This window comes from Cherax quadricarinatus, chromosome 33 (genome assembly GCF_038502225.1).
Source record: "Cherax quadricarinatus isolate ZL_2023a chromosome 33, ASM3850222v1, whole genome shotgun sequence".
NCBI classification, from domain to species: Eukaryota; Metazoa; Arthropoda; class Malacostraca; order Decapoda; family Parastacidae; genus Cherax; species Cherax quadricarinatus.
Window position 1 is genome coordinate 12142140 of NC_091324.1, and position 14708 is coordinate 12156847.

At 45.5% G+C, this 14708-nt stretch overlaps 1 protein-coding gene across 1 annotated transcript in view; it reads left to right on the plus strand.

Annotated features, from left to right (window-relative positions):
- The window catches only part of LOC128693876 (homeobox protein Nkx-2.1-like), a 186784-nt gene that overhangs the window by 100445 nt on the left and 71631 nt on the right, over positions 1 to 14708 (plus strand). Inside the window, exons 2-3 of the mRNA XM_070090804.1 lie at positions 5722 to 5867; positions 10630 to 10725. Of these exons, the coding sequence (XP_069946905.1) occupies positions 5722 to 5867; positions 10630 to 10725 (242 nt within the window). The remainder of the gene's footprint in view (positions 1 to 5721; positions 5868 to 10629; positions 10726 to 14708) is intronic.

Here is a 14708-nt window from a genome sequence, read left to right on the forward strand (position 1 = left end):
AAGATCTACATTATTTAGTTTATATGGGGCATGGTTATTTAACTGTCCAACATTTAGAACTTTGCATTTGTCAATATTAAACTGCATCTGCCACTTCTCCGACCACTGCACGAGTCTATTCAAATCATCCTGGAGTGCTCTAATGTCCTCATTAGAATGAATTGGACGGCCTATTTTGGTGTCATCAGCAAATTTGCTTATGTCGCTATTTATTCCCTCATCTATGTCGTTTACGTAAATTGTGAGCAACAACGGGCCCAGCACTGACCCCTGAGGAACACCGCTTGTGACGTGCCCCCATTCTGATTTCTCCCCATTTATGCAAACTCTCTGCTGTCTATTTGTCAACCATGCCTCTACCCAGGAAAAAATTTCTCCTCCTATTCCGTGTGCCTTAAGTTTCCTCAATAGCCTCTGATGTGGAACTCTATCGAAAGCCTTACTGAAGTCCATATACACAATATCATATTCATTACCATGATCTACCTCCTCAAATACTTTAGTGAAAAATTAGTAAATTCGTAAGACAGGAACGCCCCTTTGTAAAACCATGTTGAGAATCATTAATCAATATGTGCCTGTCAAGATGGCTACGAATTGCTTCGGCAATTATTGATTCCATAAATTTTCCCACCATGGAGGTAAGGCTTATTGGTCTATAGTTCGTAGCCAAGGACCTGTCACCTGCCTTGTAAATAGGTATTACATTTGCCATTTTCCATTTATCAGGCACTATGCCAGTTTGTAGTGATATGTTAAAAAGATTAGCCAAAGGTATGCTAAGTTCCTCTTTACATTCCTTTAACACCCTTGCAAACAGTTCATCAGGGCCTGGGGATTTGTTAGATTTTAGTTTCTCTATTTGTCTGAGGACCATGTCACTAGTTACCGCTATCGTACATAGTTTATTATCGTCCTGTTCTACGTAATCTATTATTTCAGGAATATCGCTAGTATTTTCCTGGGTGAAAACTGAGAGGAAGTAGGTATTTAGTATTTCACACATATCCTTATCACTGTCAGTGATCTGACCAGAGTTACTCTTAAGTGGGCCAATCTTGTCCCTAATCTTACTTCTGTATACCTGAAAGAACCCTTTTGGGTTAGTCTTTGAATCCCTTGCGACCTTAGCCTCATAATCCCTTTTTGCTTTTCTTATTCCTTTTTTTATTTCTCTCTTTAATTGAATATATTGATTTCTTAACTGCCCATCCCCTCTTTTGATACGCCTATATATGCCTCTCTTTTGACCAATGAGATGTTTTAATCTATTGTTCATCCATTTGGGATCATTTTTTGTTAGATCTAATTTCCCTACTCGGAACAAAAGTTGTCTGGGCGGCTAGAACTATGCTCTGAAAAACGTCATATTGGCAACCAAGATCACCTACCTGACCCATAATCAGGACATCCCAATTTAGCCCACCCAAGTAATTTTTCAGTCCCATGAAGTCGGCCAAGCGAAAATCTGGGACAGAGATTTGATTGCAGTTATCTGGGTAATTCCATGATATGTGATGAATGGTTTTGAAAACCGACAAGTTGAAGAATTGAGACACTTATGCAACACGTTTCTTCAATAAAGATTCCCATGTGTTGCATAAGTGTCTCAATTCTTCAACTTGTCGGTTTTCAAAACCAATTATCACATCTGTCAGACACTGCAACATCATGGGATCTTGGTACAAAGACTTCAACGCTTGCCCAACCTTTGGACGACGACCTACTTACACTAGTGGCAGGTCCCACTGTGATCCCGCCTCCTCCTGCTTCAACTCATCTCTCCGTAGTATATAAGCCACCTCTCTGGCCTTATGCTGCACTTCCTACAAGAGTGATGGACTGAACACATCGATTCCAGGTTGAGGGACTGATTACCTCATACTTCTACTCTCCTTTCCCATTTCTACTTTGTATTGGACTGATGAAGCCACTGTGTGGCGAAACGTTTCTTCAATAAAGATTCCCATGTGTTGCATAAGTGTCTCAATTCTTCAATTCCATGATATATTGAAACTAAGTGATTTGTGATCACTTTCCCCAAGCTCATCATTAACCTCAAGATTATTAATTAGTGAATCTTTGTTGGCAAGAACCAAGTCAAGCAGATTGTTTCCTCTAGTTGGTTCTGTCACAACCTGTTCTAAAAAGCAATCCTGAACCGTATCAAGAAAGTCACTAGACTCAAGATTTCCTGTCATATTGTTCCAATCAATTTGTCTAAAGTTAAAATCTCCCATTATCACAACATTTTCATATCTAGATGCCTTATGAATTTCGTCCCATAACAGCTTACTGCACTCCCTATCAAGGTTTGGGGGCCTATAAATCACACCCAAAATTAATTTGTCACGTCCCTCGAGAAACTGTAGCCAAACCGATTCTGTGTTCGATGTTTCTAATCTTATATCATGTCTAAGACAACAATTTAAATTTTCTCTGACACACATCGCCACACCACCACCCTTCCTGTTGATCCTATCAGTGTGGAATAGTTTCTAACCATGTATGCTGCATTCAGAAGGCATTTCTCTATCTTTCAGGTTGAACCAGGTCTCTGTTATACCAATAATATCTATATTACATACACTTGCAAGTAATTTTAGCTCATCTATCTTATTTCTTAGACTCCTACTATTTGTATAGTAAACCTTTAGGGAGCTAGTCACTCGTTGCCCTCTACTATCTCTCTTTGTTTGTTGATCAATTGATTTGCCATTACTAGCAACTTTATTTTGAATATTGTCTTTTAAACATATCTCTGAGGTATCCCGGTAATAACTGCTGTTTTTAATCCTAATGCTGCAGCCTGATTGTTTCCCACAAACACCCATACCTCTATAATCTATCAGTTTAAATTCCAAGACAAGTCATCAATTACCCTCTCAATTGAATTGGCTAATGCAACCACCCCATCCCCAGAGAGATGAACCCCATCCCTTGCATACATATCACATTTGCCAAAGAAAAAGTCCCAGTTATCAATGAACAGGATTGCAAGTTCCTCGCAGTACCTGTCTAGCCAGCGATTTATACCAATTGCCCTAGACATCCATTCATTGCCCACTCCCTTTCTAGGCAAGATGCTACATATGACTGGGATTCCTCCCTTAGACCTGACTACTTCTATGGCTGACCTGTACTTATCCAGCAGCTCCTCTCTCCTGTCCTTCCCAATGTCATTACCCCCAGCACTAAGACAGATAAAGGGCTTGTTTCCATTACCTGCCATAATATTATCCAACCTGCTGACTATGTCGCCAACACCAGCTCCAGGAAGACACACTCTCTGTCTGATCTTTCTGTCTCTGTTACAAAATGCACGGTCCATATATCTTACCTGAGAATCTCCTATTAAAATATTCTTACTTTGATTAGCAGGGGGATCAGTGTTACCTTCAACCTCACTAACCACTGAAGTACACTCGTCTTGGAGAACAGAGAATCGATTTCCTGCCTTCACATCTTCTCTATTAACTCTCCTCATCTTCCTTCTTCTTGAACTGTGAACCACTTGCCACTTAAAGCGGCTGCCACTATCACTGCTGGTGACCATTCCTTCCTTACCAGCTAAATCCTTCTCACACTCGCTCCCAAACTCATCTATGCGAAGCTTCAGCTTCCTATTTTCCTCCTGAAGAAGTAGAATCTCCTTCTTCAACACTTGAACCTGGGATTCTAAAGCACTACAACAAGCCATGGTGCTTGGTAACAGCCCACGCTAACTCCCAAGAGCTTGGCAGGTGTGACCGCACTTGACCACTGACATCACTCATTTATATATAAGTATACGTCGAGTATCATTACATATATATATGTGCCGAATATATAAAAGTTGCTATTTTGGCTTAAATAGCAACAATCTTCTTGCCAAATAAGGCAAGCAAAAATTTATGTATGCAATAATTTCGCAAAAATCATTTTGAACCTAACGAAAAATATATTTCATTATTAAATTATTGTAAACTTATCTAAAATATATTTAATTGGATTAGGCTAAATTAAATTACGCTTGTTGTGATAAGGTTAGGTAAGCTTTCTAAGGTTCTTTTGATACAAAATCATTAATTTATATATATATATATATATATATATATATATATATATATATATATATATATATATATATATATATATATATATATATATATATACATACATAAATCCTCCACCATTCCTCCTACATTACTGCAGAGTGGATATTAAGCAGGATGTAAATAATAACAGCATTTTGTAGTCTCTACATGTTACGAGTACATGGAGTACATGGAGTACATGGAGTACATGGAGTACATGTAGTACATGGAGTACATGGAGTACATGGAGTACATGTAGTACATGGAGAACATGGAGTACATGTAGTACATGGAGTACATGGAGTACATGGAGTATACTCCAAGTTAGCAAGGCACCCAAGGTATATCATTACTGTTGACATGCGAGAGCTTCTCCTGTCGTGGGTCTCACCTGACCTCTCCTGTTAGGTCTCTTCTACACACATGTGTTGTATTCTTTCAAGATTGATGGACTGACTACGTGGACTCCAGGCTGAGGGACTGATTACCTCAAACTCTTTCTGATCTTCACCGTTCTTCTTTGTACTGGACTGATGAAGCCACTGTGTGGCGAAACGTGCCCTCAGTAGAGATACCCAAGTGTTACACATGTGTCTAATTTGTCAAATTGTCGGTTCTCTGAACCATTTATCTACATAAGCTTTAAATAACTTGACCGAGACCTTCCACTGGCTTACTGGTCAAGTAAGCCACAGTAAGCCAGCGGAAGTTAAACATCACATCACAAGTTGTTTCTCACCCCACTACCAGAAATTTTTTTACAGGTGTGTGATGAGAGAGAATTTTTTTCCCTCGCTAATGGAGTCTGGCCTTTTTTCCCCCTGCGTTATCCTGTACGCCGTTGAATTTAAAGTTACGTATTTTAGGTGAATGTTCGGTCAAAATGCGCGCGTGTGTGTGACTTTGCTGGAGTCTGACTATGCTTGGTGTATTCAACTAACTTAAAAGCTTCGTATTTCGGAGGATTTTTTTACTCTGTGTGTTCAGTCTCCTTCGTTAACGAACGATGAAAACTGCAGCGAGGTGCTCTTGCTGACTAGAGTGTTTGTTGATATCAACAAGTGATGCTCCATTTGCCTTTATTTCCTATCCCGTGTGTTGCGTGGGCAGTTGCACATTGTGTGTGTGTATTGCGTGGACAGCTGTGCATTGTGTGTGTGTGTGTTGCGCGGACAGCTTGGATTGTTTCACGGGCAGCTACACATTGTATGTGTTGCATGGACAGATACTCATTGTGCGTGTTGCATGGATGGCTACACATTTTGTGTTGCATGGATAGCTACACATTGTATGTGTTGCTTGAGCAGCTACACATTATGTGTGTTGCTTGAGCAGCTACACATTGTGTGTGTTGCTTGAGCAGCTTCTGTCTCGCAGCTGACGGTCTTCCAGAACTGTATTTGTCCTCAGCCAACACCGCTGTCTACGTAGTTTTTGCAGCCACGGCTGTAACGGTATGTTTCCTTCCCCTAACCATCCATGCTGTGTTTGTCGTGCGGACGATGGACCGACTCCTGCAACCCAATAGTATTTGTCTTGACTGCTATTGTGTCTCCTTTTAATTCCTCCCTGTTCCCGCAACACCACCGATACTGCGAGTGTTGTTATTACCTAACTAATGTTCTTCTTGTTCTTGTTCCACCAGTCTCACGGTTAATGGGAGGCTCCAACATGAACATGAACATGGGCAACGTGACGTCTCTCTCCACCTGCAGTATGGGTGACAACAAGGGAATGCAGTTCCCACTCTCACAGCGCAGAAAGCGACGGATCCTCTTCACACAGGCGCAGGTCAGTGGTTCACACAGGCGCAGGTCAGTGGTTCACACAGTCGCGGGTCAGTGGTTCAAACAGGCGCAGGTCAGTGGTTCACACAGACGCAGGTCAGTGGTTCACACAGACGCAGGTCAGTGGTTCACACAGGCGAGGGTCAGTGGTTCACACAGACACAGGTCAGTAGTTCACACAGACACAGGTCAGTGGTTCACACAGACACAGGTCAGTGGTTCACACAGACGCAGGTCAGTGGTTCACACAGACACAGGTCAGTGGTTCACAAAGACACAGATCAGTGGTTCCCACAGACACAGATCAGGGGTTCACACAGACACAGGTCAGTGGTTCACACAGACGCAGGTCAGTGGTTCACACAGACGCAGGTCAGTGGTTCACACAGACAGGTCAGTGGTTCACACAGACGCAGGTCAGTGGTTCACACAGACGCAGGTCAGTGGTTCACACAGACACAGGTCAGTGGGTCACAGACGCAGGTCAGTGGTTCACACAGACGCAGGTCAGTGGTTCACACAGACGTAGGTCAGTGGTTCGCACAGACACAGGTCAGTGGGTCACACAGACGAAGGTCAGTGGTTCACACAGACGCAGGTCAGTGGTTCACACAGACGCAGGTCAGTGGTTCACACAGACGCAGGTCAATGGTTCACACAGACACAGATCAGTGGCTCATACAGACACAGGTCAGTGGTTCACACAGACGCAGGTCAGTGGTTCACACAGACGCAGGTCAGTGGTTCACACAGACACAGATCAGTGGCTCATACAGACGCAGGTCAGTGGTTCACACAGACGCAGGTCAGTGGTTCACACAGACGCAGGTCAGTGGTTCACACAGACGCAGGTCAGTGGTTCACACAGACACAGATCAGTGGCTCATACAGACACAGGTCAGTGGTTCACACAGACGCAGGTCAGTGGTTCACACAGACACAGGTCAGTGGTTCACACAGACGCAGGTCAGTGGTTCACACAGACGCAGGTCAGTGGTTCACACAGACACAGGTCAGTGGTTCACACAGACGCAGGTCAGTGGTTCACACAGACATAGGTCAGTGGCTCATACAGACACAGGTCTGCCAGGTCTTCCTTTGCCAGTATCAGAATATTTTTCAAACCCTTGATCTGGATACAAGCCAATGAATGGGCACATACCGCACGTTTCGCTCAACATTGATCGAAACATCGTCTCAAAAAATCTGCTGCTGCATTAAGCCCCCTGGACACACACACACACACACACACACACACACACACACACACACACACACACACACACACACACACACACACACACACACACACACACACACGCACACACACACACACACATTTTCAATGTAATTCCCTTAGGCCTATGATAGCTTTCTTGGAAGACGCCGAAATTTTGACGATTTTCGAACTGGTGTTCTTATAGGCTTATAATTGCTTTCTCGCAAGATTTTTAAATTTAACTTTTTTTCAAACTGGTTCTCATAGGCCTATGGTAGTTACTGTAGATGTTTTTGGTTTTTGTAAAATAAAATGAAAAAAGAAAAGGTCAGGATATTTTGTAATAGTTAAGAAAAAGGCACAGAATACGCTTTTATTTTGTCAACGTTTCGCTCAGTGTAGATCTTTAATCAGGTTTATGAGCGAAACGTCGACCTAAGGAAAGCTTATTCGACATGTAATTGGTACTTCAAGAAAGCACTTGTGTGTGTGTGTGTGTGTGTGTGTGTGTGTGTGTGTGTGTGTGTGTGTGTGTGTGTGTGTGTGTGTGTGTGTGTGTTGTGTGTGTGTGTGTGTGTGTGTGTGTGTGTGTGTGTGTTTGTGTGTGTGTGTGTGTGTGTGTGTGTGTGTGTGTTTGTGTGTGTGTGTGTGTGTGTGTGTGTGTGTGTGTGTTTGTGTGTGTGTGTGTGTGTGTGTGTGTGTGTGTGTGTGTGTGTGTTTGTGTGTGTGTGTGTGTGTGTGTGTGTGTGTGTGTTTGTGTGTGTGTGTGTGTGTGTGTGTGTGTGTGTGTGTGTGTGTGTGTGTGTACTCACCTAATTGTGGTTGCAGGGGTCGTGACTCAGCTCCTGGCCCCGCCTCTTCACTGATCGCTACTAGGTCCTCTCTCTCTCTGCTTCCTGAGCTTTGTCATACCTCTTCTTAAAACTATGTATGGTTCCTGCCTCCACTACTTCACTTGCTAGGCTATTCCACTTGCTGACAACTCTATGACTGAAGAAATACTTCCTAACGTCCCTGTGACTCGTCTGAGTCTTCAGCTTCCAGTTGTGACCCCTTGTCCCTGTGTCCCCTCTCTGGAACATCCTATCTCTGTCCACCTTGTCTATTCCCCGCAGTATCTTGTATGTCGTTATCATGTCTCCCCTGACCCTTCTGTCCTCCAGTGTCGTCAGTCCGATTTCCCTTAACCTTTCCTCGTACGACATTCCCTTGAGCTCTGGGACTAGCCTTGTTGCAAACCTTTGTACTTTCTCTAACTGCTTGACGTGCTTGACCAAGTGTGGGTTCCAGACTGGTGCTGCATACTCCAGTATGGGCCTAACATACACAGTGTACAGTGTCTTGAACGATTCCTTATTAAGGTATCGGAACGCTATTCTCAGGTTTGCCAGGCGCCCGTATGCTGCAGCAGTTATTTGGTTGATGTGTGCCTCCGGTGATGTGCTCGGTGTTATGGTCACCCCAAGGTCTTTCTCCCTGAGTGAGGTCTGTAGTCTTTGTCCACCTAGCCTATACTCTGTCTGCGGTCTTCTTTGCCCCTCCCAAATCTTCATGACTTTGCATTTGGCTGGATTGAATTCGAGAAGCCAGTTACTGGACCACATGTCCAGCCTGTCCAGGTCTCTTTGCAGTCCTGCCTCATCCTCGTCCGATTTAATTCTTCTCATCAACTTCACGTCATCTGCGAACAGGGACACTTCAGAGTCTATTCCTTCCATCATGTCGTTCACTTATATCAAAAATAGCACTGGTCCAAAACTGACCCCTGTGGGACCCCGCTCGTAACAGGCGCCCACTGTGATACCTCTTCACGTACCATGACTCGTTGCTGCCTCCCTGTCAGGTATTCCCTTATCCATTGCAGTGCCCTCCATTTTACATGCGCCTGATCCTCCAGCTTCTGCACTAATCTCTTGTGGGGAACTGTGTTAAAGGCCTTCCTGCAGTCTAGGAAAACACAATCTACCCACCCCTCTCTCTCGTGTCTTACTTCTGTTACCTTGTCATAAAACTCCAGGAGGTTTGTGATACAAGATTTGCCTTCCATGAACCCATGCTGGTTTTCATTTATAATCTTGTTCCTTTCCAGGTGTTCGACCACTCTCCTCCTGATAATCTTCTCCATGACTTTGCACACAATACATGTCAGAGACACAGGTCTGTAGTTTAGTGCCTCGTTTCTGTTTCCTTTCTTAAATATGGGGACTACATTAGCTGTCTTCCATTTCTCAGGTAGTTGCCCAGTTTCAAGGGATGTGTTGAAGATTGTGGTTAGAGGCACGCACAGCATCTCTGCTCCTTCTCTAAGGACCCATGGGGAGATGTCCGGTCCCATCGCCTTTGAGGTGTCAAGGTCACTTAAGAGCTTCTTCACCTCCTCCTCAGTTGTTCGTATGTCATCCAACACTTGTTGGTATATTCCCTCTTGATGTTCCCTTCTGTGCTATCTTCCCACAGCCCTTCCTGTCTCTACTGTAAAAACTTCCTTAAATCTCCTGTTCAGCTCCTCACATACCTCCTGGTCATTTCTTGTGAGTTCTCCACCTTCTGTCCTTAATCTGATCACCTGGTCTTTGACTGTTTTGTTTTCCTCCTGATGTGGCTATACAACAGTTTCGGGTCAGTCTTGATTCTCTATGCTATGTCATTTTCATACTATCGCTGGGCCTCCCTCCTTACCTGTGCGTACTCGTTCCTGGCTCTGCGACTCATCTCCCTATTTTCGTGTGTTCTCTGCCTTCTGTACTTTTTCCATTCTCTATTGCACTTTGTTTTTTGCCTCCTTACACCGTCGGGTAAACCAGGGGCTCGTTCTGGTCTTCCCGTTGTTACTGTTGCCCTTGGGAATAAACTTTTCCACTGCCTCCTTGCATTTTGTTGTTACATATTCCATCATTTCATTTACTGGCTTTCCTGCCAGTTCTCTGTCCCACTGGACCTCCCGCAGGAAGTTCTTCAACCCTATGTAATCCCCTCTTTTATAGTCAGGCTTTTCCCATTCAACTCCTGTTATTCTCTCCACTTACAGCTCTACTGTGTATTCAAAGCACAGAACCACGTGGTCGCTAGTTCCTAGGGGACTCTCATACTTGATGTCCTCAATGTCTGAGCTGCCCAGGGTGAACACAAGGTCCAATCTTGCTGGTTCATCCTCCCCTCTCACTCTGGTAGTGTCCTTAACATGTTGGTGCATGAGGTTTTCCAGCACCACGTCCAACATCCTGGCTCTCCATGTTTCGGGACCCCCATGTGGCTCCAGGTTTTCCCAGTCGATCTCCATGTGGTTGAAATCCCCCATAACCAGCAACTTTGCTCTGATGTGTGTGTGTGTGTGTGTGTGTGTGTGTGTGTGTGTGTGTGTGTGTGTGTGTGTGTGTGTGTATGTGTGTGTGTGTGTGTGTGTGTGTGTGTGTGTGTGTGTGTGTGTGTGTGTGTATGTGTGTGTGTGTGTGTATTGTGTGTGTGTGTGTGTGTGTGTGTGTGTGTGCGTGTGTGCGCGCCATACCCACACGGCTGACCCCCCCTTTCCTTTCCTGCCCGTCCACAGGTGTATGAGCTGGAGCGACGCTTCAAGCAGCAGAAATACCTCTCTGCGCCAGAGAGGGAACACCTCGCCTCTCTCATCAATCTCACGCCGCAGCAGGTAAGATCTCTGGGGGAGAAAGGGGAAATAGGGAGGGAAGGGGTGGGAGGGGGACGGGGGTATTTGGTCACGATTCACGTCACGTTTCTTACCATTTTGTCGCGTCGGGTTGCATCATCGCGTTGTTTTTTACGTCAGGTTTGCAGCGAGTCGAGTCATGTCACACGTTGTCACGTCACCTCAGGTCGTCTATCATATCAAATCGTGTGAAGTCACGTCATGTCAAGACATGTGTTGTGATATCACATAAGGTCAAGACAGGTTTTGCCATATCACGTAACATCACGACAGGTCGCATCACTTCACGTCACGTCAGGTCACGTCAGGTCACGTCAGGTCACGTCAGGTCACGTCAGGTCACGTCAGGTCACGTCAGGTCACGTCAGGTCACGTCAGGTCACGTCTCATTTTAAGGAAGACTCACTTAAAATTTACACCTCATGGGCACACTTTTTCCAAATTAATAATCAAGTTCAAAATTTGAGATTATTAATTTTTTCGTGGTAACTGGAGAACACTTCATCTGATCGGCTTCAAACGTAAAGTGCTGGTGTATTTTGTCTAAAAGAAAATTTATATTAATATTAGGCGATGTAGGTCCCAATTTGCCAATTTTATTAAGCAAATTGCTATATCAGTTTCTGTGTGATAACTAGAGGAAGCCTCTTCTGTTCAGCCTCCATGTTTACATTTTTGTGCTGAGGAAAACAGGTGAGTTAGGTAGGGTCAGGTTTAGTGATGTCAGGTCCTTGAACATGTGTCGCCTCGTGTAATGTGTGCTGGCGGTGGGGTTAATATCACCAGTACTTCCGACGAGGCAGCGTCGAGACAGCGTCGAGACAGCGTCGAGACAGCGTCGAGACAGCGAGGTATCTTCAACTTGCCCCTCATCATCAACTTGGCAATTTTTCCGTTTCATCAAGTGCACTTATGTATTAACAGAAGCATTATTCAAATTGTCTCTATGCGTGTTTACTCGTGTTCACTAAAGCTCTGGTTCGCTAGAGCTCTGGTTCACTAAAGCTCTGGTTCACTAAAGCTCTGGTTCACTAAAGCTCTGGTTCAATAAAGCTCTGGTTCAATAAAGCTCTGGTTCACTAAAACTCTGGTTCACTAAAGCTCTGGTTCACTAAAGCTCTGGTTCGCTAAAGCTCTGGTTGAAACTACTGGCTGTCCCACCAACATGCACCTCATAGCATCCCCAGCATGGGGCAACATACCCACCAGTGCTGCTGGTCGTCACAATCCAAGCTGGTCTCTTTCCTAACCAAATCCTTGATGGTTGACCAGCAGATCGTAGCCACACATCCTGTGACTCATTACTACCCGGATATAACTTTTGGCTTTCTCGGGAAGAGGAAGAACGTACCTAGTATGTGAACGCTCCCGTGTGAACGTGTGGATGAGGCCCTGCGCCTACCGTCACAGGGAAAGTGTGGAGCACTCTGAATGGGACTTACAAAATTAAAGTGGCCGCTGACTCCTCGTCACCCACCAGGAAACTTAACTGCCGTATTTTTCGTCATATAAGGCGCGCCTTTTTTCCAACAAAAAGTCTTGGAAAATCAGCCTGCGCCTTATATGCTCAAGCTCAGGTTCAAGGGTACGCTTTGTGTTACGCTTTAGCGTAAAGAGGGTAATTGGCCCTTGAATATGATTGCCTATTTACCGTTTTTATACTTTTATTGTGCGCCTTTTATGCCGGAAAATACGACCTATAAGGCGCAGTGTTACTTGATCTGTGATGCATCGCAGGCACTGCTAATGCATGCAACATCCATGTACCTACACAGTTTTAGATTGGGATGAGTTCTAGTTCCTGGTCCGCTTACAGGTATTGCTCGCCAGGTCCTGAACCTCTTGAAGGGGGTTGAGTTATAGCTCCTGGGTCTCCTTAAGGAGTTTAGCTGTGGCTTCTCTGCCGCTTCACGTTGAGGTAGAGGGGGCTGAGGTTATGGAATATCGGTATAACTTCCACGGATCAAACAGCGACAGAAACACATCTTGTTTTTATTCCACTTCTTTTTAACTTACTTCTTAATTCATATTCTTTCTGAATCTTCCCCTGTTCTTCCTCCTCCTCCACAGTCTTCTCCTCCATACCCATCTCCTCCTCCTCCTCCTCCACACCCTTCTCCACATCCTTCTCCTCCACATCCTTCTCCTCCACATCCTTTTCCACATCCTTCTCCTCCACATCCTTCTCCTCCTCCACATCCTTCTCCTCCACATCCTTCTCCTCCACAGCCTTCTCCTCCACATCCTTCTCCTTCTCCACATCTTTCTCCTCCACCTCCTTCTCCTCCTCCACATCCTTTTCTTCCTCCACATCCTTCTCCACATCCTTCTCCTCCACATCCTTCTCCTCCTCCACATCCTTCTCTTCCTCCACATCCTTCTCTTCCACATCCTTCTCTACATCCTTCTCCTCCACATCCTTCTCTTACTCCACATCCTTCTCCTCCACATCCTTCTCCACATCCTTCTCCTCCACATCCTTCTCCTCCACATCCTTCTCCTCCACATCCTTCTCCGCCACATCCTTCTCCTCCACACCCTTTTCCTCCACATCCTTCTCCTACTCCACATCCTTCTCCTTCACATCCGTCTCTTCCTACACATCCTTCTCCTCCACATCCTTCTCCTCCATATCCTTCTCCTCCACATCCTTCTTCTCCACATCCTTCTCCTTCTCCACACCCTTCTCCTCCACATCCTCCTCCTCCACACCCTTCTCCTCCACATCCTTCTCCTCCAAATCCTTCTCTTCCTCCACATCCTCCTCCACATCCTTCTCCTCCACATCCTTCTCCTCTACATCCTTCTCTTCCACACTCTTTTTCTCCACATCCTTCTCCTACTCCACATCCTTCTCCTACTCCACATCCTTCTCCTCCACATCTTTCTCCTACTCCACATCCTTCTCCACATCCTTCTCCCCCACATCCTTCTCCTCCACATCATTCTCCTCCTCCACATCCTTCTCTTCCACATCCTTCTCATCCACACCCTTTTCCTCCACATCCTTCTCCTACTCCACATCCTTCTCCTCCTCCACGTCCTTCTCTTCCTCCACATCCTTCTCCACATCCTTCTCCTCCACATCCTTCTCCTCCTCCACATACTTCTCTTCCTCCACATCCTTCTCCACATCCTCCTCCTCCACATCCTTCTCCTCCACATCCTTCTCCTCCACACCCTTTTCCTCCACATCCTTCTCCTACTCCACATCCTTCTCCTCCACATCTTTCTCCTACTCCACATCCTCCTCCACATCCTTCTCCACATCCTTCTCCTCCTCCACATCCTTCTCCACATCCTCCTCCTCCGCATCCTTCTCCTCCACATCCTTCTCTTCCTCCACATCCTCCTCCACATCCTTCTCCTCCACATCCTTCTCCTCCACATCCTTCTCCTCCACATCCTTCTCCTCCACACCCTTTTCCTCCACATCCTTCTCCTACTCCACATCCTTCTCCTCCACATCTTTCTCCTACTCCACATCCTTCTCCACATCCTTCTCCCCCACAACCTTCTCCCCCACATCCTTCTCCTCCACATCATTCTCCTCCTCCACATCCTTTTCTTCCTCCACATCCTTCTCTTCCACATCCTTCTCATCCACACCCTTTTCCTCCACATCCTTCTCCTACTCCACATCCTCCTCCTCCACGTCCTTCTCTTCCTCCACATCCTTCTCCTCCACATCCTTCTCCTCCACATCCTTCTCCTCCACACCCTTTTCCTTCACATCCTTCTACTCCACATCCTTCTCCTCCACATCCTTCTCCTCCTCCACATCCTTCTCTTCCTCCACATCCTTCTCCACATCCTTCTCCTCCACATCCTTCTCCTCCACATCCTTCTCCTCCACATCCTTCTCCACATCCTTCTCCACATCCTTCTCCACATCCTCCTCCTCCACATCCTTCTCCTCCACATCCTTCTCTTCCTCCACATCCTCCTCCACATCCTTCTCCTCC